Source organism: Emys orbicularis, chromosome 3, assembly GCF_028017835.1.
Source record: "Emys orbicularis isolate rEmyOrb1 chromosome 3, rEmyOrb1.hap1, whole genome shotgun sequence".
Classification (NCBI taxonomy): Eukaryota; Metazoa; Chordata; order Testudines; family Emydidae; genus Emys; species Emys orbicularis.
Window position 1 is genome coordinate 137,346,110 of NC_088685.1, and position 25,224 is coordinate 137,371,333.

The 25,224-nt window shown below is 42.5% G+C and overlaps 1 protein-coding gene across 1 annotated transcript in view; it reads left to right on the forward strand.

Annotated features, from left to right (window-relative positions):
• TBCE (tubulin folding cofactor E) overlaps nucleotides 1-25,224 on the forward strand; it is a 64,891-nt gene that overhangs the window by 24,172 nt on the left and 15,495 nt on the right. The window contains exons 4-10 of the mRNA XM_065401914.1: nucleotides 2,155-2,243; nucleotides 5,843-5,942; nucleotides 10,850-10,952; nucleotides 13,627-13,703; nucleotides 13,977-14,072; nucleotides 23,781-23,845; nucleotides 23,927-23,991. Of these exons, the coding sequence (XP_065257986.1) occupies nucleotides 2,155-2,243; nucleotides 5,843-5,942; nucleotides 10,850-10,952; nucleotides 13,627-13,703; nucleotides 13,977-14,072; nucleotides 23,781-23,845; nucleotides 23,927-23,991 (595 nt within the window). The remainder of the gene's footprint in view (nucleotides 1-2,154; nucleotides 2,244-5,842; nucleotides 5,943-10,849; nucleotides 10,953-13,626; nucleotides 13,704-13,976; nucleotides 14,073-23,780; nucleotides 23,846-23,926; nucleotides 23,992-25,224) is intronic.

A 25,224-nucleotide genomic window follows, 5' to 3' on the forward strand; every position in this document is an offset into this window, starting at 1 on the left:
GGTAAGGGGCAGGGAGCAGGGGGGGGTTGGATAGAGGGCAGGGGAGTTTGGGGTGGTGGTCAGGGGGCGGGGGTGTGGATGATGGTCGGGGCGGAAACGGGGGGTTGAATGGGGGCAGGAGTCCTGGGGGGGGGGGCAGTCAGGAAGGAGGGGGGGTTGGATGGGGCGGCATGGGGCAGTCGGGGCAGGAGTTCCGGGGTCAGTCAGGGGACAGGGAGAAGGGGTGGTTGGATGGGGCAGGGGTCCCGGGGGGGCCGTCAGGAATGAGGGAGGGGTTGGATGGGGCGGCAGGGGTCCCGGTGGGGCCGTCAGGAATGAGGGAGGGGTTGGATGGGCGGCAGGGTCTGGGGGCAGTCAGGGGATAGGGAGTGGGGGTATGTGGATGGGTCAGGGGTCCCAGAGGGGCTGTCAGGGAACAAGGAGGGTTGGATGGGGTAGGAGTCCCGGGGCGGGGGCAGATAGGAGGTGGGAGCCAGGCGATGACCCCCTCCCCTAACCGGCCCTCCATACAATTTATGAAACCTGATGCGGCCCTCAGGCCAAAAAGTTTGCCCGCCCCTGTGCTAGGGAGTATAAAAACCAGAAAGTGAAATGATCTGGAGACAGAAGCTGAAACTCGTTAGTTTCGCTGTTCCAGTTGAATTAAATGCCCAAAACCCCCATGATGAACAGTAAATCAGATTTGTAAAGCTCTTCATGTTTAGTTAATACAAGATGTAGTAACACAGCCATTAAAAGAAATTCCTGGTCTATCTTGACAATGTTACTTTTTAAAATTATGCATCCAAAACATCTTTCACCCTAACATCTTTACTATATGCATGTATTGTGCATCTCTTGCCAGTAGCCTTATGCAGGCTGACAAAAGTAAAGAACATTATATTTAAAATTGCAGTTTATTTTTACATAAATTGGGCCATAATTACTCTAAAAGCTTTTTGATACATAAAGGTGTGACGCTTTCAATTTTTAGTGCTCCTCTCAGGTGTAATGAGTTATATTTTGCATCAGATGGAGAATATGTACCTTAATTGGTGAGGTTTCTAGTTCATATTAGTATACCGCCTCAAGCTGTGATCTTGTCAGATTTCAAAAACTAAGCAGGATTGTACTTGGTTGGGAGATATCCAAGAAACTTATTAATATAGCACCACAATTTGCATTACATTTTATAGACTAATCAGACATGATCCCAGTTCCTAGGTGCTCAGTCCGACTTCACACAACAAGAGGTAATGACAGCAATTTCGGGGGCTAAAATAAGGGAATGTAGTTTAGCATGAGATTAGCATTTGTCATACACATTAACATAATGGTTCCTTTTAAAATAAATTTAATGTTTTATGATTGTTGTATGGTTTATGATTTGTTAGTGTTTTAATGTCGGTATCAGCTCAGCTCGGTGGTGACTATATTCTGTGAATAAAAAAATCAAGGGTCGAAAGCCCACAGTACCAGTAATGAGGAATTGTCTTCACCTATTCTAAGTGGCTCTCATTCTTCTATCTGGGAAAGAGGAGGAGGAAATTAGTTATTTGTTGATAATCGGGGTGGTGTATGGAACAGGCTGCACGTATGCTGGTGTCTCCATGGAGCTCCTGCAGCAGTTGGGTGGTCTTGATTCTGTAGATGGCACTCTTCTCCTGTAAGCTGATTCTGAATCAATTCTCCACCCCCCCCCCCCTCCAACGCCCCCCCCGCCAACAAATGTCATTAGAGGCTACTGAACAGTTGAAAATACCTTTTTTTTTTTCAGAAGAGACTTAAAACCAAAGGTATAATCATTTATAATTATTAAAATTCCTGTACCACTTTTTGTAAGAGCCTGGATGTCCCAAATTCCACATTAGATTACTAAATTTTGCCTGCTTGAATTACTCTGTGTGGTTTAAATCTGATAGGGTCATTTTCTTTGCTGCTTTTACAAACTGTTTTGTAATGTTGCTGAAGGGTATTTCATGAGAGCATTTCTATGATTTAGATGAAGATGATACCACTATCTAGTAATATAGTGTTTGTATAGTAGTAATTGTAAAAAGGATGTGAAATGCATAGTGTTTAGATTTAATATCTGGGTGCTTTTATTCAATATATAATCTGTGCTGTTTTTCTTTGTTTGGTATATAAATTAACGTTCAGTATTTTTTCATGTAGTCAACTGAACAAATTGGTAGACATCTCAGTGAGAGAATGTGCAGTGAGCCATGCTGGTCAGAAAGAGGAAATCAGCAGAACGTGTCCTAGTATCCTTTTCTAAAAGCGTTTTATTATGTGCTACTATTTACATAAATCAAACACACGCTTTAAGCATTTCAGGTGTACTCTGCAGACATTAAGGAATTAAACTTACATATTTTCAAATCAGTTTAGTTCATTTTTATTAAATTTAGGAGCTTAATTAAGTCTGTCCTCTAACTATACCTGCTTTTGAATGGTAGAAATTCCATTATAATGGGCACAAGTAGGGTTTTTTTTAAATACCAGTTCAGTTAACTACGGGGTGGATAAAAATCAATGATTTTTAAAAAAAAAATCATTAAAATCCGATTTTTTTATTTAAATCGGATTTGTTTGAGGAAAAACCCATCTAAAGATCGTTTTAATTGATACATTATAGCTCAAAGATATCTCATCATGGAATAGGATTATAAATTCTAATTCTATAGTATGAGCCAATATATTCATGTAATGTTAAAGAAAAATTTTGTAAATGAGTTCCAATTGTTCATGGATTAGGGATCCAATCTTATGGGGTTCCAGGGGCTTCTGTATAGATTATTTAGGTTAATCTTTCTATCTAGCCAATGGGACTCAGTGCTCAGTCTAGAAGATACCATCAGAGGGGGCTTAGTTTTTCAGTTCTCAAACTGTGGATTTGTGTCTCCAGAGATAACATGCTTGTTAACAGCAAAAATGTTTTAAAATAAATAATATATAGAGGTGAGAAATAACAGACCTCAACCATATTGTCCCTCTGCAAGTTTGTGTACACAGAATCAATCCCTTACCTCTCTCTAAAAGTGCAAAGTTTCAAAAAGTTCAATGAATAAAAGATTGTTGGGGGTGGAATAGATCTGGACAAGGGGAAAAAGTCTGGAGATAAATGTGAGAAGGGAGGGACAGGCAGTAGAAACAAAAGTGAAACTGTTTGAGCAGCACATTCCAGAAGTCTGGAGGTCTTACTGAGTGTAGCCTTCATTGATTTGAGATCTACCATACCATTCTCTCATTAGAAGAATAACAGGAGTACTTGTGGCACCTTAGAGACTAACAAATTTATTAGAGCATAAGCTTTCGTGGGCTGCAACCCACTTCTTCGGATGGGAAAACCTATAATGGCAGAAAGCTGTAAAAGAGACCCAGTTTGGGAATATTTTAATGAAGTTCCTCTACCTGTGGGTAAGACAGGAATACGTGCAAAATGCAAAGAGTGCAACAAAGAAATACAAGGCCTGGTTGCCCGAATGAAACAACATCATGAGAAGTGTTCCTTCTCAGGAGGAAGCTGTGTTGAAGGTGATGAAAGGAACATGTCTGAACATGCAGGATCTTCAGGTTGGTAAACTTTATTTCATACTTCTTTCTTAAGGACTGCCTGTCTTCCTTCTGGACCAGGGGTAGGCAACCTATGGCACGTGTTCCGAAGGCGGCACGCGAGCTGACTTTCAGTGGCACTCTCACTGCCCGGGTCCTGGCCACCAGTCCAGGAGGCTCTGCATTTTAATTTAATTTTAAATGAAGCTTCTTAAACATTTTAAAAACCTTATTTACTTTACATATAACAATAGTTTAGTTATATATTATAGACTTATAGAAAGAGACCTTCTAAAAACGTTAAAATGTATGACTGGCACGCGAAACCTTAAATTAGCGTGAATAAATGAAGACTTGGCACACCACTTTTGAAAGGTTGCCGACCCCTGTTCTGGACTATTCTTGAATTCTCATGTTTGAGCAAAAAATGTAGTTGTTACTCTATGGTACTAGCATTTTAGATGCAGTTGTAATAAAAAATAAATAGCTGAAATAGGCATTTCTTCCTTTTACAATTTCACCTTTAACGTAGTACTGAGTATCAGTGAATGCAGTGAGTAATACTAAATGAGCAGTATGATAATAATAATTAAATAACTGCATTGACTTATTTTGTTTAGGAGTATCCATCCTCAAAATAGAGGATTCTGAAGACTATCTACCTTCAAGATGACCATCATTTTCTATAGTTTGAGTTATCTGCCAATGATAGTATTTGTCACATCATGTATGTCACATAGCCACAGTATGTATGTCACATAGTCACCTGTAGCAAAATCTCCATCATCCAGAAACAACTATAGATAACATTGGGCTTAAGAAAAATGTTGAACACATGCTGAGTACCCTGAAGCCTATTTCTGTAGCCTTGAAAAAAATGCAGGAAAATAGCTGTTCTATTGCTGACGCTGTTGAAATTTGGAAGGAACTGAGTGAGATCTTAAAAAGAGAAATATGCAATGACAGAGTTAAATTACAAGCATTAAAAAAACGAATGGGGCAAGCACTATCTCCAGCTCATTTTCTTGCAAATATTCTCAATACTCGGTACCAGGGTCAAACCTTAACTGCTGAAGAGAAGGAGTTGGCTATGACATGGACAACCAGCAATCATCCCTCCATAATGCCAACTATAATAAACTTCAGCGCTAAGGGTGAACCATTCAAGAAATATGTTTGCTGATGATGTTTTAAAGAAAGTCACACCAGTGAACTGGTGGAAGTCACTTAAGCACTTGGATTCAGAGACTGTTGAAGTGATAATCTCACTTTTAACAGCAGTAGCTTGTTCTGCTGGTGTAGAAAGAATATTTTCTTCCTTTGGACTAATTCATTCCAAATTGAGAAATCATTTGGGACCTGAAAAAGCAGGAAAGCTTGTTTTTCTTTTCCAGATTATGAACAAACAGGAAAATGAATGTGAAGACGACCTGAGTTAGCTGCAGAAGCCAATATTTTAAGTTTCTCATGTTGACCTGGCTGACATAGTCAATTTAATTCTTGGGTTGTTTTTTTGTTTTTTAAATTTCATTTAACTATTTTAGTTAAAAACAATTTTAACAAAAATGAACCTGATTTTTAAAATCTTGAATGTTTAATCAAATTAAAAAATGCATATGCTTGTTTTGTTAAAATATTATGTTTGCTGTTGAAGAAAAAAATCCAGAATACATAACATCTATCTCTGAGTTGTGAAGAATATGTATTAAGGTTATAACAACCAACAAGAATGCACTTTTATGTAGAAATCCATGATTAAATCGAGTCTTCCTGACCAGTTATTTAAATCATGATTTAAATCAAATCCACCCTGTTAACTACCTTCTTTTATCAGATGCTGCATTGGTGGTAGCAAAGAAAAAATTTAGTGTAGATAAGGCCATAAAAATTGCTGCTGTTACTAGAGAAGCACTTTACATATTCACAGCCACTGATGCCCAGGAATAGTCAATAATAATAATAATAATACATTCCATTTCTTACATATTGTGGTTATGTTTCCAAAATTCATAGCAAGAATTGTACACAGTATTAGTAAATGAACAAATAAGAATTGTATGTTCTTTACTGTAGACATAAACACTCTCCTGGACCCGTAGAACTGAGTTGTTTTATAAGTCTTAATGTACTATTTCTGTACCAGATTCCGAGATACAACTGAGTAACTGAGCAGTAGTATCTGTTAGCTCAGACAGATTTACTCTGCTATATTTTGGTTCAAGAACACAATAGTTGTAAAGTTATACCTCCGTTTTCTGAAAAAAGAAGTTCCGAATTCTGATACATTTTTCTTAAAGTGAATTCTCAGATATCAGGAGTATAAATCTATCAAAAAATCTGTTGCCATCCTGGGAGAAAGTAACAGATATTGCTTGTCAAGTTCAGAATCTGGAAAGTCTTGATCTCAGGTATATATATGAATATATATTTTTTGTTTCATAATTGTTCCAGATTGTTTTGTTTTTATTTTTTTATTAGGTATCTAGTCTTTTTCTGGATGTGCGATACCTTCCAAAGCGTGTCACATCAAGGAAAGAATAGATTTCCAAGGATGTTTGACTGCATGAAACCAAATTCTCCAAAAGTGTTTAGGGTAGACATTTTTGTCTTGTCTACGTGTCTCAAAGCTTTAAAGGAATACTATAAACTTGAAAATCATATTCTGTCTCAAAAATGAGTATATATTATTGTTAAAAATAAAAAGCCCCTAAGACTGCTATGGCTGAAAGAAACTCCTAAGACTGTTGTGATTGCTTCTCTTTTTTTTGGTTGTTTACTTCCTGTGTTTGACAGTGACTTATATATAGTCAGTTTAATCATTTTTTAGTATATACTTGGCTAGGGGGAAATTGACTAATAAATTCCCTGTAAACATCAACAGGGGGCTGAAAAACCCTTTAAAAGGTTTATAGTAAAGCTATTTTTAAAATGTTCAGAAAAATACTATTTAAAGGGTGCTCTCTTAGAAACTATACTTAAAAAAATCAAGTTGATAGTATCCCTTTGACTCAGAATGGTATGAGAGGCCCTATGGAATTTCACAATGAAAAACATTAAACCACCTTACTGCAGTTAAGGTGACAGTTACAAGCCTTATGAATGTACTGTCTCACCCTCACTGAGGGACCTCATTTGGCAGCTACTAAGATTAGCTAATTTTATTAATTATCTATTTTCATTGTTTTTCAGACCTATTTTTCTTTGTATTGTAAAGTTGATAACTTAGTTTTCTCTTTTAATGTAGGAAGGCTTTAAAACAGACTTGTTTTCCTTTTGTTGAATTGTTTTTAGCTGTCTTGGGACGCTATCTCCTGGTCCCACTTTTTTTTTTTTTTCCCCTTCAAGTTGTCCCAGTACGCTTTTGATCAAGAGTCTGATTTTTATATAGAGCATCATGTTTTATTCAGAATGTCCATCTTTCACCAAACTGAAGTATCCCAAATGCTTCAGGGGCACTGCCTTGATTTCTCTGGGACCCAGTCCACACCTGACCTGAATGAATGCTAGTGGATCACAGTGACAAACCTGCAGGGAAATGTGTGACAATATTGATGTGTTGGCACATTCCTGCTATGCACACTAAAACCCCCTTTAGGGGAGAAGAGTAGAGGCAGCTAAGTAGGAGTTGAGATCTCACTTTTGTATGTGTATTTAGGCCTGTCTAATTGTTAGAAATAGGTCTCAGAAAAATGAGATGGATGGGGATGGGAAGGTAGGGGACTTTAATGCTCTGTGGGCAATCTAATTTTGTATTTGTAATTTTGGCAGAGGAAACTGGAGCCTTGAAGATGTGCTCCTTTTTATATTTTGTATGAATCTAGTAATATTTTTTTAGGTACAGTAGAATCTCAGAGTTATGAAAACCTCTGATATGGAGGTTGTTCGTAACTCTGAACAAAACGTTATGATTGTTCTTTCAAAAGTTTACAACTGAACACTGACTTAATACAGCTTTTAAACTTTATTATGCAGAAGAAAAATGCTGCTTTTAACTATCTTAATTTCAATGAAACAAGTACAGAAACAGTTTCCTTACCTTGTCAAATCTTTTTTAAACTTTCCCTTTTTTAAATAGTTTACGTTTAACACAGTACAGTACTGTGTTTGCTTTTTTTGTCTCTGCTGCTGCCTAATTGCGTACTTCTGGTTCCAAATGAGGCATGCGGTTGACCAGTTAGTTTGTAACTCTGGTGTTCTACTGTAGTTGCACCATGGGCAGCAGGTATAATAGGCAAGAGAAGGCTCAGCCTTTCCTGGCACTGCTGCTGCCTCCAGACCCCTGGTTGTGGGGTTTGGCGGGGGAAGATTTTGCTTTTATTATTCCCCATGCAGGTTCCGAGGCAGCTGAGAGGCAGTATGTGCTATTCAGCTTTCTGGGTTCATCAGTAATGTATCTGGGCTCCAGCGAGTTTACCGATGAACCCAGGAAGCTGAGTAACAAATACCGCCTCCTCAGCAGCCCTTGAACCTGCAGGGGATATATCAAAAGCGTCTTCAGGAAGACGCTTTTCCCTGGGGTGGCTTGGGGGGTGGGGGGAGAGGAGGCGTGGCATAGCTATGGCTGGTCTGGGGCACCTCCAGGCGGGTTGGGGGGCATGCTCAGGGCACCTTCGGGCAGGCGGTCTTGAATAAATAGGGCAACCTCCTGACACACACTCTAAGACTGGGGTTTTCAAACTGGGGGTCAGGGCCCCTCTGGGGGTCGCGAGGTTATTACATGGGGGGTTGCGAGCTGTCAGCCTCCACCCCAAGCCCCGCTTCGCCTCCAGCATTTATAATAGTGTTAAATATATTTAAAAGTGTTTTTAATTTATAAGGGGGGGTCGCACTCAGAGGCTTGCTATGTGAAAGGGGTCACCAATACAAAAGTTTGAGAACCACTGCTCTAAGAAAACCTCCAAATGTGAACTGATACATTGTGGTCTTCCCGAGTTTGTAAGCAGACCGCTTAAACCAATAACTCAGAGACAGACTTTTCCGTTCATCAGCATGGAGTATATTAACTCAAACAGTAAGGTGACAGTTTAAATAGTAACATTAACACTTTGAAAGCTGATCCTTTTTAAGTAGAAATATTCAGCTAATATTACCCATCATTGTTGGAAGAAATAGCAAAATATTAGGATAAGGGACAGTATGGCTGCTGGTTATTGTTGTGGTTTGCACATTTGGGGAACTGGGAGTTCGGGCTCCCTTACTCCCAAATTAAGCCACCTCTTCCCCTATCCACAAGGGTAGGGAAAGCCAAGATACACTCCCCCAGTACCAAAAGACTCCTAGGTACCAAAAACCTTCCATACCTTTCTCTGTGTCAAAAGTCACAGCTGTCCCCATAGCAGCATCCAAGGGCTCTATGGTACAATTTGTACAATGCAGTTGTGTCAATACAAAAACCTGAGGCAAACTGAAATTTGACGGTGACATAAAATAAACTGAATTTAATATCAAAATAAAAAAGGAATGATTTACTGACTGTATTCCTTCTCCTAGTTAGTTCAGTTAAAAAAAGACCCCAACTTTTAAATTGAAGCTGTTGGAGATTTTACATTTGTTCGCAGAATTCAGCACCAGAATGCTGCCAAAACGAAGTTGCTGCAGGATTTAGGCCCAGTTTGCTGCAGAGTATACAGGGCCTTGACTAGTATAAGTAGGAAAAATAAGAGAACACAGATAATTAGTTTTAAGTACTCTGATATAAAGTTTTAATCCTTGAGTGTTTAAAATTTGTAGCATTTTCTAGAGTTACGATTCAAATAGATCGTATAAAAATTCATGCTTATCATGACACAAACAGAATTTTTGGATTTATTTGGCCCTTTTGTCAGAAGGTGTCAGTTTAATAAAAAAAAAAAAAGTTGGAAATAGGTACACAATTGTGGAATAAACAATTTTGGTAGGGGGAGGGTGAGAGCAGATGAAAACTGGGGAAGCCTGCCATGAAATCTCGAAGTGCTTGTCTACTTGGGGAGATTTATCTGCATATCTATACTAGTATACTGACAGCTCCTCTGTCTACAAGCACTGAGGAAAGAGATTTTTGGAGGGAAATAGGACCTAGAGTTAGTTTAAGGACACTATGGCACCATGTATAAACTCTTTAATGTCAACATTTTTCTGTGGCTCTGAGTTCTTAAAATCCTTATTTTATCAATGTTCTGGCATTTATGCATAATATTTAGTTTTAATCTTTACCAAAAAACGTTTTTATTAAGGCAAAGTTAAAATAAAACCTTAGCATGCTACATTGAACATTACTTATTAGTTATTCAGGATGCAAAACTATGTTCTGAAGTGTTCCTAGCCTCTGTTTGCCAGAAGCTGGGAATGGATGACGGGTTGGATCACTTGATAATTACCTGTTCTGTTCATTCCCTCTGAAGCACCTGGCATTGGCCATTGTCGAAAGACCGGATACTGGGCTATATGGACCAGTGGTCTGACCCACTATGGCTGTGCTTATGTTCTAACATGGTATTGAAAGAACCTGGTTAAAGATTCTGGCTTTCTGATAGGGGAGTCCTCCTGTTCGGAGTACACTAAAAAGGGTGGCTACGTTTCTAAATACCTATCCTCTTTTTGGTGCTTGTCTTGTGTACATATCTGGTGTGAAACCTTCCCATTACAAAAAGAGTCCATATTACTATACCACTATTTCATAGGAGGAGAAGTCACATTTTCCCAATAATGTACAATACAAAGGCTAGCTGCTAACAATAAAAAATACATTAATTTGTCATTCTGTTAAAAATGTAGATGCTTTAATGGAGCATTAAGTGACGGGTAGGTCTGGGAATCTCTATGGCATTTTGTCATAAAATGAATCTCTAAGAATTTCCTGCTGAAACCCTCATTTTAATCTGTTTCTAAAGATACAGTGTCAAGGGTGATAGGCCTGAAATTTGACTTGTCACTTTTATTTCTGGTAACAAATAATTCTGTTTTCCCACCTTAATGCTTCAGTACTTAAACTAACCCCTCCTCCCCCACCCACCCCCAAAAATCCAAAACTCCTAATGCCATCAGGCTAGCATATGTGATGAACTCAGATTGGCAACAAATATACATACATGGTAGAGGAAAATAAAATTGGCAAGGAAAGAGTTTGCACTCAAACTACCAAGGCATTTTTCTAAATAGGTTGGAAAATATTTAAATAGACAAAGTCCTTGACAATGTGCCTCTCTTTAATGGCATGTAATCCTATGTCTTCCTTTTTGTTTTGAAATATGTAATTCTAAATTGGTGGTTTAGTTGAATAATTGAGTTGTTTGTTTTATGCTGTAGAAATAAGAACCTATTTATTCTTTTGATACAGTGAAAACAAGATGAAATTTCCATCTGATTCTGCTTCTATAACCTGTACACTTGGTAAATTGAGGGTTCTGGCACTTAATCGAACTGGAGTAACATGGGCAGAGGTAATGAGCTTCTTACATTTATGAAGTAAATTGTTTTTATTTGTTAGTCATTTGGTTTCATGGGTCAGTAAAAACATAATAGGGGCTTTTAGATCATACAATCTTCCAAAGTTGAGTCTGATCTATATTAGAGAAAAGATGCACCAGTATAATTAAATCAGTCTAAAATTGCTTGTTACACTGGCATGAAACCCTAATGCAGACACACTTAAACCAGGTTAAATTGGTAAATTTACTTAAATTTGTAATTTGGTAAATTACTGAATTAAATAGGTTTAGTTTATCTGAAGTTTAACCTGGTTCTAATGTGTCTAATGTGTAAATTGATTTTCAGTTTGTTATACTGGTGCAACTTTTCTAATATAGATCATAGAATCATAGACTTTAAGGTCAGAAGGGACCACTATGATCATCTAGTCTGACCTCCTGCACAACGCAGGCCACAGAATCTCACCCACCCACTCCTGTATCAAATCTGTGTCTGAGCCATTGAAGTCCTCAAATCATAGTTTAAAGACTTCAAGATGCAGAGAATCTTCTAGCAAATGACCCATGCCCCATGTTGCAGAGGAAGGCGAAAAACCCCCAGGGCCTCTGCCAATCTGCCCTGGAGGAAGATTCCTTCCCGACCCCAAATATGGCGATCAGCTAAACCCTGAGCATGTGGGCAAGACTCACCAGCCAGACACCCAGGAAAGAATTCTCTGTAATAACTCAGATCCCATCCCATCACAAACCATTGGGCATATTTACCGCTAATAGTCAAAGACCAATTAATTGCCAAAATTAGGCTATCCCATTATACCATCCCCTCCATAAACTTATCAAGCTTAGTCTTGAAGCCAGATATGTCTTTTGCCCCCACTACTCCCCTTGGAAGGCTGTTCCAGAACTTCACTCCTCTGATGGTTAGACACCTTCGTCTAATTTCAAGTCTAAACTTCCTGATGGTCAGTTTATATCCATTTGTTCTTGTGTCCACATTGGTACTGAGCTTAAATAATTCCTCTCCCTCCCTGGTATTTATTCCTCTAATATATTTATAGAGGGCAATCATATCTCCCCTCAGCCTTCTTTTGGTTAGGCTAAACAAGCCAAGCTCTTTGAGTGTCCTTTCATAAGACAGGTTTTCCATTCCTCGGATCATCCTAGTAGCCCTTCTCTGTACCTGTTCCAGTTTGAATTCATCCTTCTTAAACATGGGAGACCAGAACTGCACACACTATTCCAGATGAGGTCTCACTAGTGCCTTGTATAACGGTACTAGCACCTCCTTATCTCTACTGGAAATACCTTGCCTGATGCATCCCAAGACCGCATTAGCTTTTTTCACAGCCATATCACATTGGCGGCTCATAGTCATCCTGTGATCAACCAATACTCCAAGGTCCTTCTCCTCCTCTGTTACTTCCAAGTGATGCGTCCCCAGCTTATAACAAAAATTCTTGTTATTAATCCCTAAATACATGACCTTGCACTTTTCACTGTTAAATTTCATCCTATTACTATTACTCCAGTTTACAAGGTCATCCAGATCTTCCTGTATGATATCCCGGTCCCTCTCTGTATTGGCAATACCTCCCAGCTTCGTGTAATCTGCAAACTTTATTAGCACATTCCCACTTTTTGTGCCAAGGTCAGTAAAAAAAAGATTAAATAAGATTGGTCCCAAAACCGATCCCTGAGGAACTCCACTAGTAACCTCCCTCCAGCCTGACAGTTCACCTTTCAACACTGACTTTTTTTAATGCTATTTTTATGTGACTGAGCCACTTTGCTATAACCATATTGAGATTCTTTATGAAATGTGGTTCTGGCATCACTTTGTATAGTAGGTGTTTTAATGTATTTATAAAGGAGCTGACAAACATCCGGTAGTATAATAGAGCCTATTTCTATGAACTCAGATCTAACATAGGAAAATGAAAGTCTGAGTTTTTTCCATGCATGGAAACGTGCAAATTGCTTTTCAGTTAGTTACCCTCGTTTTACACCTTGTGTACACTAGGAAGATGACTTGTTGCTGACGCAGGGTGTCAGCAGTGGGCCTTTTCCCTAGCATAAGCCTGACCTAAAAGTGATAGATTAAATTGTCATCCTGCCTTTATCAGAAATAATACTGTGCATTAGATCCTATCCAGGACTAAAATAAAATCTTGAGGTTTCTAGGCTAAGCCAATTTGGCATAGTTCCACAGAAAACAGTGGAGACTTTTCAGAGCCCTATATCTTAGAAAAAGCCTTGTTTGGCTAACCTTAAAGTTTTCCCAAGTTCTTGATTCTGTAAACCAAACATGAAAATCCAAATGGAAAATGGTGGTTCACAGAATGGGGGAAGACGGGGTGACACTATCCTAAAGTTACAATTTAAATGGCAATGTTGTCGGTTTCCCTGCAGCCTTTTAATTTTCTTTTTGAAATATGGATCCCAGTCCAGTAACAGTGAATCCTGTGGCTGTGTGGAATCCTACTGACTACCATCTGTACTAGCAGATGAGATACAGGATCAGAGGTATAGTTACTATTAAATAGGAAGGGTTAGTGAAATAAACAGTATTCCAGATAGCTTATTTTAGATAGTTTTGACATATTTTGAATGTGATTTAAGTAAAACTTACGTGATGCACTGATTCTGGCATATATACAGTTATACTAAATAAAGTTTTTCCTATTAGGTTCTTCTGTGTGCTCCGGGGTGGCCAGCACTTGAAGAATTGTACCTTGCTTCTAATGATATTACAGTTTTAGAAAGGTATGAGGTTTAGCTTTAAATGCTAAAGTCATCCTTTTGTGATTAATATACTGTATGCATAAAGTTATATGGCATGTCTGATAAAAATCAAACTAAATTCCAGTAGTGAGTTAAATTACCATTACCCTGGTAATCTTGCAAAGGAAATTTTAACATACTGTGTGATTTGGGATACTTATGTGTGAACACACTGATTTTATTATATTGTGTGTATGAGTGTAAATATTTTAAAACAATTTAAAAACATAATTGCATTTTTTGTAATGCTTACAGACCCATTAATGTTCTACAGACCTTGAAATTGTTAGACCTTTCAAACAACCAATTAATTGATGGAAGTCAACTGCAGCTAATAGCATATCTCCCCAGGTAATCGTTAAAGAACTTTACTGTAAATTCTTTGTCATGCTCTGTAAATGGATTCATTCACATATGCTTTGTGGTTTGAAGCATGATAATATTGCCTTGCTAGTGAAGGTTACAGAATTTTGAAAATGAAGTTTTTTTTGCTCTTTTGTGGAGAATATCTGAACTATTTAACATAATCTGGGGAAGGATTTAATTTTATTTTAAGATTTAATTAAAGCATGTTTTTATTAAGATATTTATGGAATTAGTGATTTATTTATTTTTTAAACAACAGTTTGAAGTTCAGATATTGCAATTATAGGACCAAAACTTAGAGAAAACCCTTTTCAGGACAACTAGCTCTTAGAACCTCAGTGGGCTTCCTATGATAAGGAGCTTTGGAGATTGCTCCTGATTTAGAGGGGCAATTCTTTGGTAGTGGATACATAATGCCAGTTGTTATTAAATGCAGTAAATAACTACATATGACCACTCCCTTCCTATATGTCAGTCTGATTCTGGGAAATGATGTTGGGCAACACATTGAATGGATTATTCTGATTGGCATGCAGTCAACCAGAGATTTTTATAGGTGGTCACATAGTCAAGGATGTTTAATTGGCTGGCAGCTCTTGTCTTTTAGCCATGGAGATGAAAGGATCCCACAAAATTATTTGTCTTCTCTCCTTCCTTCTTAAAAAAAAAAAAAGGGTGATCAGACAGGGATGGAGGCAGAGCCTCACTTTTAATCCCTACAATCGCACAGAAGGCGGCATTTCCACCCATCTCCTGCTCCTCTCCCCAGTTAACACTAGGACTATGGCTACGCTACAGAGCCTATGTCAGCATAGCTATGCCAGCATAACCCCCTAGTGTAGATGTAGCTTACACCAACAGGAGGAGTTTTTCTGCTGGTGCAGGAACACCATCTTCCCGAATGACATTACCTATGCCAACAGAAGCCCTCTTCTGTCAGTATAGCTGCTTCTACAATGAGGATTTTGTCAGCATAGCTGTGAGGGTATGTCTACACTACGAAATTAGGTCGAATTAATAGAAGCCGGTTTTATAGAAATCGGTTGTATACAGCCGATTGTGTGTGTCCCCACATAAAATGCTCTAAGTGCTCTAGTCGGCGGACCGCGTCCACAGTACCGAGGCTAGCGTCGACTTCCGGAGCATTGCACTATGGGTAGCTATCCCACAGTTCCCGCAGTCTCCGCCGCCCATTGGAATTCTGGGTTGAGATCCCAATGCCCGAATGATGCAAAACAGTGTCGCGGGGGGTTCTGGGTACATGTCGTCAGGCCCCTCCCCCTCCGTCAGAGCAACGGCAGACAATAGATTCGCGCCTTTTTACCTGGGTTACCTGTGCAGACAACATACCACGGCAAGCATGGAGCCCGCTCAGCTCAGCTCACCGTCACCATATGTCATCTGGGTGCCGGCAGACGTGGGACTGCATTGCTACACAACAGCAGCAGCTAACTGCCTTTTGGCGATAGACGGTGCAGCATGACTGGTAGCCTTCATCGGCGATCTGGGTGCTGGCAGCCGTGGGGCTGGCAGCCGTAGGGCTGCATTGCACCAGCCCCTTGCCTTTTGCCTTTTGGCAGTAGATGGTGTATTACGACTGGTAACCGTCGTCATCGTACAGCAGTGGCTGGAACTCCGTATGTCCCCCAGTCCCCCATCCCCCCAGTCATATTCTGCTGCCTTCACAATGACGATGATGGCTATCAGTCGTAGTTACCTATTACAAATTGGATCATTGCACATTAGCATAGTCTTCCCTGAGCAGCAGATCGTGCAATAGGCCTGAAGGCCATCGTCATCATACAGGAAAAATGTGGCTATCAGTCTTAGTACACTAACTGCCAAGCGCCCAGTATTTGCTGCCAAGCACCCAGAAGATGCCGAGGGCTATCAGTCATGCTGCACCGTCGTCTTAAGATGTAAAAAATAGATTTGTTCTGTATTCATTTGCTTCCCCCTCCCTCTGTCAAATCAACAGCCTGCTAAACCCAGGCTTTTGAGTTCAATCTTTGGGGGGGGCCATTCTGTGTGACAGTTGTTTGTGTTTCTCCCTGATGCACAGCCACCTTTGTTGATTTTAATTCCCTGAACCTGTACGCCATGTCGTCACTCGCCCCTCCCTCCTTCCCCTGGTCCGTCAGATACTAGTTTCGCGCCTTTTTTCAGACCAGACGCCATAGCTAGCACTGGGATCATGGAGCCCGCTCAGATCACCGCGGCAATTATGAGCACTATGAACACCACGCGCATTGTCCTGGAGTATATGCAGAGCCAGGACATGCCAAAGCTAAACCAGGACCAGCCGAGGAGGCGATTGCAGCGCGGCGATGAGAGTGATGAGGAAATTGACATGGACATAGACCTCTCACAAGGCACAGGCCCCAGCAATGTGGAAATCATGGTGTTACTGGGGCAGGTTCATGCCGTGGAACGCCGATTCTGGGCCCGGGAAACAAGCACAGACTGGTGGGACCGCATCGTGCTGCAGGTGTGGGACGATTCCCAGTGGCTGCGAAACTTTCGCATGCGTAAGGGCACTTTCTTGGAACTTTGTGACTTGCTTTCCCCTGCCCTGAAGCGCCAGAATTCCAGGATGAGAGCAGCCCTCACAGTTGAGAAGCGAGTGGCGATAGCGCTGTGGAAGCTTGCAACGCCAGACAGCTACCGGTCAGTCTGGAATCAATTTGGAGTGGGCAAATCTACTGTGGGGGCTGCTGTGATCCAAGTTGCCAGGGCAATGAAAGACCTGGTGATATCAAGGGTAGTGACTCTGGGAAACGTGCAGGCCATAGTGGATGGCTTTGCTGCAATGGGATTCCCAAACTGTGGTGGGGCCATAGACGGAACCCATATCCCTATCTTGGCACCGGAGCACCAAGCCACCGAGTACATAAACCGCAAGGGGTACTTTTCAATGCTGCTGCAAGCCCTGGTAGATCACAAGGGACGTTTCACCAACATCAACGTGGGATGGCCAGGAAAGGTACATGATGCTCGCGTCTTCAGGCACTCTGCTCTGTTTCGAAAGCTGGAGGAAGGGACTTTCTTCCCGGACCAGAAAATAACCGTTGGGGATGTTGAAATGCCTATCGTGATCCTTGGGGACCCAGCCTACCCCTTAATGCCATGGCTCATGAAGCTGTACACAGGCAGCCTGGGCAGGAGTCAGGACCTGTTCAACTACAGGCTGAGCAAGTGCCGAATGGTGGTGGAATGTGCATTTGGACGTTTAAAAGCGCGCTGGCACAGCTTACTGACTCGCTCAGACCTTAGCGAAAAGAATATCCCCATTGTTATTGCTGCTTGCTGTGCGCTCCACAATATCTGTGAGAGTAAGGGGGAGACATTTATGGCGGGGTGGGAGGTAGAGGCAAATCGCCTGGCCACTGATTACGCGCAGCCAGACACCAGGGCGGTTAGAGGAGCACAGCATGGCGCGGTGCGCATCAGAGAAGCTTTGAAAACGAGTTTTGTGACTGGCCAGGCTACAGTGTGAAACTTCTGTTTGTTTCTCCTTGATGAACCCTCCACCACCCCCCCCCCCCAACCCGGTTCACTCTACTTCCCTGTAAGCCAACCACCCCACCCTCCCCTTCCCCCTTCGAGCACCGCTTGCAGAGGCAATAAAGTCATTGTTACTTCACATTCATGCATTCTTTATTAATTCATCACACAACTAGGGGGATAATTGCCAAGGTAGCCCGGGATGGGTGGGGGAGGAGGGAAGGAAAAGGACACACTGCAGTTTAAAACTTTAACTCTTATTGAAGGCCAGCCTTCTGATGCTAGGGCAATCATCTGGGGTGGAGTGACTGGGTGGCCGGAGGCCCCCCCACCATGTTCTTGGGCGTCTGGGTGAGGAGGCTATGGAACTTGGGGAGGAGGGCTGTTGGTTACACAGGGGCTGTAGCGGCGGTCTCTGCTCCTGCTGCCTTTCCTGCAGCTCAACCATACGCTGGAGCATATCAGTTTGATGCTCCAGCAGCCGGAGCATCGACTCTTGCCTTCTGTCTGCAAGCTGACGCCACCTATCATCTTCAGCCCGCAACTTGCTCTGTTCATCCCGCGATTCAGCATGCCACCTCTCCTCTCGTTCATATTGTGCTTTTCTGTAATCAGTCATTGACTGCCTCCACGCATTCTGCTGTGCTCTGTCAGCGTGGGAGGACATCTTAGCTCTGTGAACATGTCATCACGCGTCCTACGTTTTCTCTTTCTAATCTTCACTAGCCTCTGTGAAGGAGAAACATTTCCAGCTGGTGGAGGAGAAGGGAGAGGTGGTTAAAAAAGACACATTTTAGAGAACAATGGGTACACTCTTTCACGTTAAATTTTGCTGTTCACATTACACAGCACGTGCTTTCGTTACAAGGTCGCATTTTTCCTCTTATATTGAGGGCCTGCCGGTTTGGTGTGAGAGATCACTCACGCAGTGCCAGGCCACAGATTTCAGCTTGCAGGCAGCCATGGTAAGACACAGTCTTTTGGCTTTTTTAACCTTCTTAACATGTGGGAATGGTTTCAAACAGTAGTGCTCTCATTTCCCATACCAAGCACCCGTTGGGTTGGCCATTTAAAATGGGTTTGCAATGTAAAAGGAGGGGCTGCGGTTTCAGGGTTAACATGCAGCACAAACCCAACTAACTCCCCTCCCCCCCACACCCAATTCTCTGGGATGATCACTTCACCCCTCCCCCCCCACCGCGTGGCTAACAGCGGGGAATATTTCTGTTCAGCAGAGCAGGAACGGGCACCTCTGAATGTCCCCTTAATAAAATTGCCCCATTTCAACCAGGTGACCGTGAATGATATCACTCTCCTGAGGATAACAAAGAGCGATAAGGAATGGATGTTGTCTGCATGCCAGCAAACATCGGGACCATACGCTGCCATGCTTTGTTATGCAATGATTCCAGACTACGTGCTACTGGCCTGGTATGGTAAAGTGTCCTACCATGGCGGACGGGATAAGGCAGCCCTCCCCAGAAACCTTTTGCAAAGGCTTTGGGAGTACATCCAGGAGAGTTTTCTGGAGATGTCCCTGGAGGATTTCCGCTCCATCCCCATACACGTTAACAGACTTTTCCAGTAGCTGTACTGGCCGCGATTGCCAGGGCAAATTAATCATTAATCATTAAACACGCTTGCTTTTAAACCATGTGTAATATTTACAAAGGTACACTCACCAGAGGTCCCCTGTGTGCCCTCAGGGTCTGGGAGCACGCCTTGGGTGAGTTCGGGGGTTACTGGTTCCAGGTCCAGGGTGATAAACATATCCTGGCTGTTGGGGAAACCGGTTTCTCCGCTTCCTTGCTGCTGTGAGCTATCTACATTTTCTCCATCCTCATCTTCCTTGTACCCCAAACCCGCTTCCCTGTGTGTTTCTCCAGTGAGGGAGTCATAGCACACGGTTGGGGTAGTGGTGGCTGCACCCCCTAGAATGGCATGCAGCTCCGCGTAGAAGCGGCATGTTTGCGGCTCTGCCCCGGACCTTCCGTTTGCTTCTCTGGCTTTGTGGTAGGCTTGCCTTAGCTCCTTAATTTTCACGCGGCACTGCTGTGCGTCCCTGTTATGGCCTCTGTCCTTCATGGCCTTGGAGACCTTTTCTAATATTTTGCCATTTCGTTTATTGCTTCGGAGTTCAGCCAGCAGTGATTCGTCTCCCCATATGGCGAGCAGATCCCGTACCTCCCGTTCTGTCCATGCTGGAGCTCTTTTGCGATCCTGGGACTCCATCATGGTTACCTGTGCTGATGAGCTCTGCGTGGTCACCTGTGCTCTCCACGCTGAGCAAACAGGAAATGAAATTCAAACGTTCGCGGGGCTTTTCCTGTCTACCTGGCCAGTGCATCTGAGTTGAGAGTGCTGTCCAGAGCGGTCACAATGAAGCACTGTGGGATAGCTCCCGGAGGCCAATAACGTCGAATTCCGTCCACACTACCCCAATTCCGACCCCCTAAGGCTGATTTTATCGCTAATCCCCTCGTCGGAGGTGGAGTAAAGAAACCGGTTTAAAGGGCCCTTTAAGTCGAAAGAAAGGGCTTCGTCGTGTGAACGTGTCCAGGCTTAATTCGATTTAACGCGGCTAAAGTCGACCTAAACTCGTAGTGTAGACCAGGCCTCAGTCAGGGGCGTGGTTTTTTCACATCCCGCAGTAGCTATGCCAATACAAATTTTAAGTATAGACCAAGCCTAAGAGTTTGTCCACGCTGGGAAATTTACCAGCATACCTACACTAGTATAATTATTTGCTGCTGTTATTCCCTGTATGGATGCTTTCTTTTTGGATTTAAAGTGCCTTTTTTTGTTTTAGGTTAACAACTTCCAAAAAGACACATATTAAACCAAAAAAAAGCACGCTGAGGCTATGTGTACACTGCAGTCACACCTTTCACTGCTGTTGTTGTTCGAGATGTCACTGCTATTATTTGAGTTACCCAAGCTAGCTTTGATCTAGCTATGTCTACGTGTGCAGTAGTCACACCTCTGATTACAGTGTAGGCCGGGGTGGGCAAAATTCTTGGCCCGAGGGCCACATCTGGGTATGGAAATTGTATGGCGGGCCATGAATGCTCACGAAATTGGGATTGGGTTGCAGGAGGGGATGAGGGCTCTGGCTGGGGGTGTGACCAGAAATGATTTCAGGGTGCGCGAGAGGGGGTCTGGGCTGGGGCAGGAGGTTGGAGTGCAGGGGGCGGGTGAGGGCTCCAGCTGGAGATGTGGGCTGTGGGGCTGGGGATGAGGGGTTTGGGGTGCAGGAGGGTGGTCTGGGCTGGGATCAAGGGGTTCGGAGGGCAGGAGAGGGATCAGGGCAGGGGGTTGAGGTGTGGGAGGGGCTCAGGGGGGCAGGCTCTGGGTGGTGCTTACCTCAAGCAGCTCCCGGAAGCAGCGGCATGTCCCGCCTCCAGCTCCTACGCGGAGGCACAGCCAGGCAGCTCTGTGCACTGTCCCATCTGCAGGTGCCGCCCCGGCAGCTCCCATTAGCTGCAGTTCCTGGCCAATGGGAGCTGCGGGGTGGCGCTTGGGCGACGGCAGCACGCGGAGCCCCCTGTCTGCCCCTAAACGTAGGAGCCGGAGGGGGGGCATGCTGCTGCTTCCGGGAGCTGCGCGGAGCCGTGGCATGCGTGCGTGAAGCAGCCCCCGACCCCACTCCCTGCCTGGAGCACAGGAGTGCAGCAAGCCCCAGACCCCGCTCCCCAGCAGGAGCTCGAGGGCCAGATTAAATCGTCTGGCGGGCTGGATGTGGCCTGCGGGCTGTAGTTTGCCCACCCCGGTGTAGGTGTACCCTAAATCCCAAAACAGAGTGTCCAGCCACATGGGGAATTATACCAACATAGCTGTGTGACAGACCCAGGCCAGTGGGGTACAGGGGTCTGGTAGAAGGCAAATATACTGGCCATTGGATGAACAGTTTTCTGTTCCCTGAGTGACCAGAGCAGGGGCTGCCCTAGAGCAATCAGGAATCTGCTAGAACCAATTAAGACAGGCAAGATAATCAAGACACCTGGAGCCAATTAAGAACTTTCTAGAATCAATTATGGCAGGCAGGCTAATCAGGACACCTGGTTTAAAAAGGACCTCCCATCAGTTAGTAGGGGGGCACGCAAGGAGCAGGGAGCGAGAAGGTGTGCTGCTGGAGGAGTGAAGAGTTCAAGCATGATCAGGCTTCAGGAGGAAGATCCTGCAGTGAGGATAAAGAAGGTGCTGGGGGAAGTAGCCCAGGGAGGTGTAGCTGTAGTTGTCACACAGTTGATACAGGGAACATTGTAGACAGCTGCTGTCCACAGGGCCCTGGGCTGGAACCCGGTGTAGAGGGTGGGCCCGGATTCCCCCCATCCCTTCCAACTCCTGATCGGACACAGGAGGATTGACCTGGTCTGTGAGGAAACACCAGAAGGGAAGGTCTAAATTGGAAAGGGATCTGGCCTGTCCCCAACCCACTAGGTGGGACACAGAGACTGTGGGGGATTGTTCTCCGTTTTCCCCCCATGCTGGCCAGTGATGAAGTTAGCTGAGTGGACGGCAGGTTTGAGCCACTAGCAAAAGTGGCCAAACTGAGGGCTGCCATGAATCTCTGAGGCAAGCAAAATCCACCAATAAGCGCAGGACCCACCAAGGCAGAGGAGGAACTTTGTCACAGCTGTTTCAGTATAATTATACCACTATAGCTATACTGACAAATCTCCCTGTGTAGATAAGCTTTAAGTAACCTTTTCTTAAACTAGAAATGCTACAGCAGCACAGGTGCTTCACTGCTGTAGACTGCAGTGTAGACACTTACTACAGTGATGGAAGGGGTTCTTCCATTGCTGTGGTGAATCCACCTCCCCAAGAGGTGTAGCTAGGTCAATGGAAGACTTCTAGCACTGTCTGCCCTGGGGCTTAGGGTTAACTATGTCTCTCATTTTTCACACCCCTGAGTGACGTAGCTAGGTCAACCTAGATTTCGAATGTAGACCAGCCCTAAGGCCCTTCCTTACTTCTTCCCTGGGTGATGCTACACTTGCAGACTGCATGCCTCCAGGGTGAGGTGGGGAGAGAGGACGTGACCCAAAATAGGAGAAGGGTGTGCAGGACAGAATGTTTTTAGAAGAGTTCTCCAATCCCACACCCTTTTCTCCTCCATCTCAAGGGCAGCTCTACAAATGCAGGTGGTTTGTGGTTTTGGGACCACTCTCTCCTGAATAGGAGTGTGTTGTAGAGAAGGCTTTCCAGGTCCTACACTCGGCTTGCCTCAGATGGTCATACGTATCTTCAACTGGCTACGAACATGTATGTTTTAGGATTGACATGAATTCTATTAATGATATCTTTGTTAGCTTTGGAGAAATCTTGTTAATATGTGGAAAGAATGCCGTACTCAAAATTGTTTGCAGGATTTTCAAAAATTATGTTTGATTAAAAATCCAAGTTTCTAACATTCTTAATCTATGTGAAGAGTGGATTTTAATGGAAATTTCAAACAAATCAAGAATACAAAATTGGCTGTATGGAAAAATCCCATTTAGAACCTTTCCTAAAGCAGTAATATCCTGGTCTGAAGAATGCCTTGATATTAAAAAAACAAAACAAAAAAACCAACCCAGCATCTTGATGCTTCCTATTACTGGGATTCAAAACTTTGGTATTTGTCCTGGAGTGCATGCTTTAAGAATGTTTCCACCTTGCTGAAAAGCTCTGGGGTCTTTCGTAGTGATAACATCTTGTTCCATAGATTCCTCCCCAGCAGCATCTTGGTAGTTACAGTGCTGAGCTGGCGTGAAATGCCACTTTGCACTTGGGTATGTGATTTAGGAAAAAATACTCTTTTCTCCCTACTCAACTTCATCTACTTCTGTGTCCATTCAAATATGTGGAACCTGATGAATGATCAGTTGCAAAGTTATTTAAACTGTTATACCAAAAATAAGGTTCATAAGGGAAGGGAGCAGTAGACTATTTTAAACAAAAAATCAAGCCATTGTGAAGATTAGTACCTCCAAAGCAATCTGCCATTTTGAAAGCTTGGAACTCCACTGCTGTCCTTCCGTAAACTGCCTTTTAAACTTTGGTTACCAGCTGTGAAGTTGGTAACATCGTTCTTAAAATCACAAGGCTTGCTGTCAAAAAGCTAACACGGGTTGTATCACGTAAAAACTTCAGTATTTTTACTAAAATCTTTTTAACAGATGTACTTTAACTTCTAAATTTCAGATTAGAACAACTAATTCTTTCAAACACTGGAATTTCTTCTATACACTTTCCTGATGGTGGATTTGGTAAGTAAAGTAAGCACTGTATTATATTTCTATATTTTAGATCGTCACTGATGTCTTTTAAATTTATTCTCCTTTTCCTAGGATGCAAGACTAAAATGTTTCCTTTATTACAACGTCTTGCAGTAGATGACAATAAAATATCACAAGTAAGAAAGAGTTTTGGTGACTTTCACATTTCTTTAATTTTTTGTTTAACAAGAATTTGTAAAATTGCTTTTTCATTTTCCCTGATTATGTATTATGTAATGGCAAAAAACCTATGTCAAATTCTTTGATCAATATCTAGCTTTAGTTAGATTTTTTTTTTTTTAAGCTTTTCAAAACTCAGCTTTAACAGAAAGGATTTTTTTTTTTTTTTTTTTTTTTTAAATAAATTGCTGAGAACTGTTTCTGGCCTTTAGGCCTTCCCATGCATTGAATGGAATCCAAACACCTCAGCATTCTTCTAGTGCTTGAGTAGCTGAAAGTGAAATTGACAGACCTATAAAGTTTAACTGTTTTGTGCTTCAGTGAATTGCAAGAAGTAAACAAACAAATGGTGAAAAATTATATTGGATTTCAAAATGGTTTTTCAGTGTTAATAGTCCATGGTGGTGATATTAGTAACCGATCTAACTGGTGAAGGGAAAAAACAGAATTTTACCTAGACAATGTCCCTTCTGTGTCTGGAAGAAAACATAAAATCATCACTGATAATCATTTGCAGATGACCCAAAATTGGGGAAATGGTAAATAATGAAGCAGACAGGTCACTGATTCCAGCAGTCTCGATTGCTTGGTAAACTGGGCGCACGCAAACAATATGCGTTTTAATACAGCTAAATGTAAATGTGTACATCTAGGAACAAAGGACGTAGGATATACTTACGTGATGGGGGACTCTATCCTGGGAAGTAGTGACTTTGAAAAAGATTAGGGGTCATGGTGGATAATCAGCTGAACATAAGCTCCCAATGTGGCGCTGTGGCCAAAAGAGCTAATGGGATGCTTGGATGCACAAACAGGGGACTTTTGAGTATGAGTAGAGAAGTTATTTTACCTCTGTTTGGCACTGGTGCAACTACTGCTGCTATACTGTGTCCAGTTCTGGTGCCTACAATTCAAGAAGGATGTTGATGAATTGGAGGGGATTCAGGAACAGGCATGAGAATGATTAAAGGATTAAAAACTATGTCTGTGATAAGCTAATTAGATTCAGCTCTTTGAGTCTAACAAAGGGGAGGTTAAGGGGTGACATGATTAGTCTATAAGAATTGACATGGGGAAAAAACATTTAATAATGAACTCTTCAGTCTAGCAGAGAAACATATAACACGATCCAATGGCTAGAAGTTGAAGCTAGACAAATTCAGACTGTAAGTAAAGTGTAAATTTTTTTA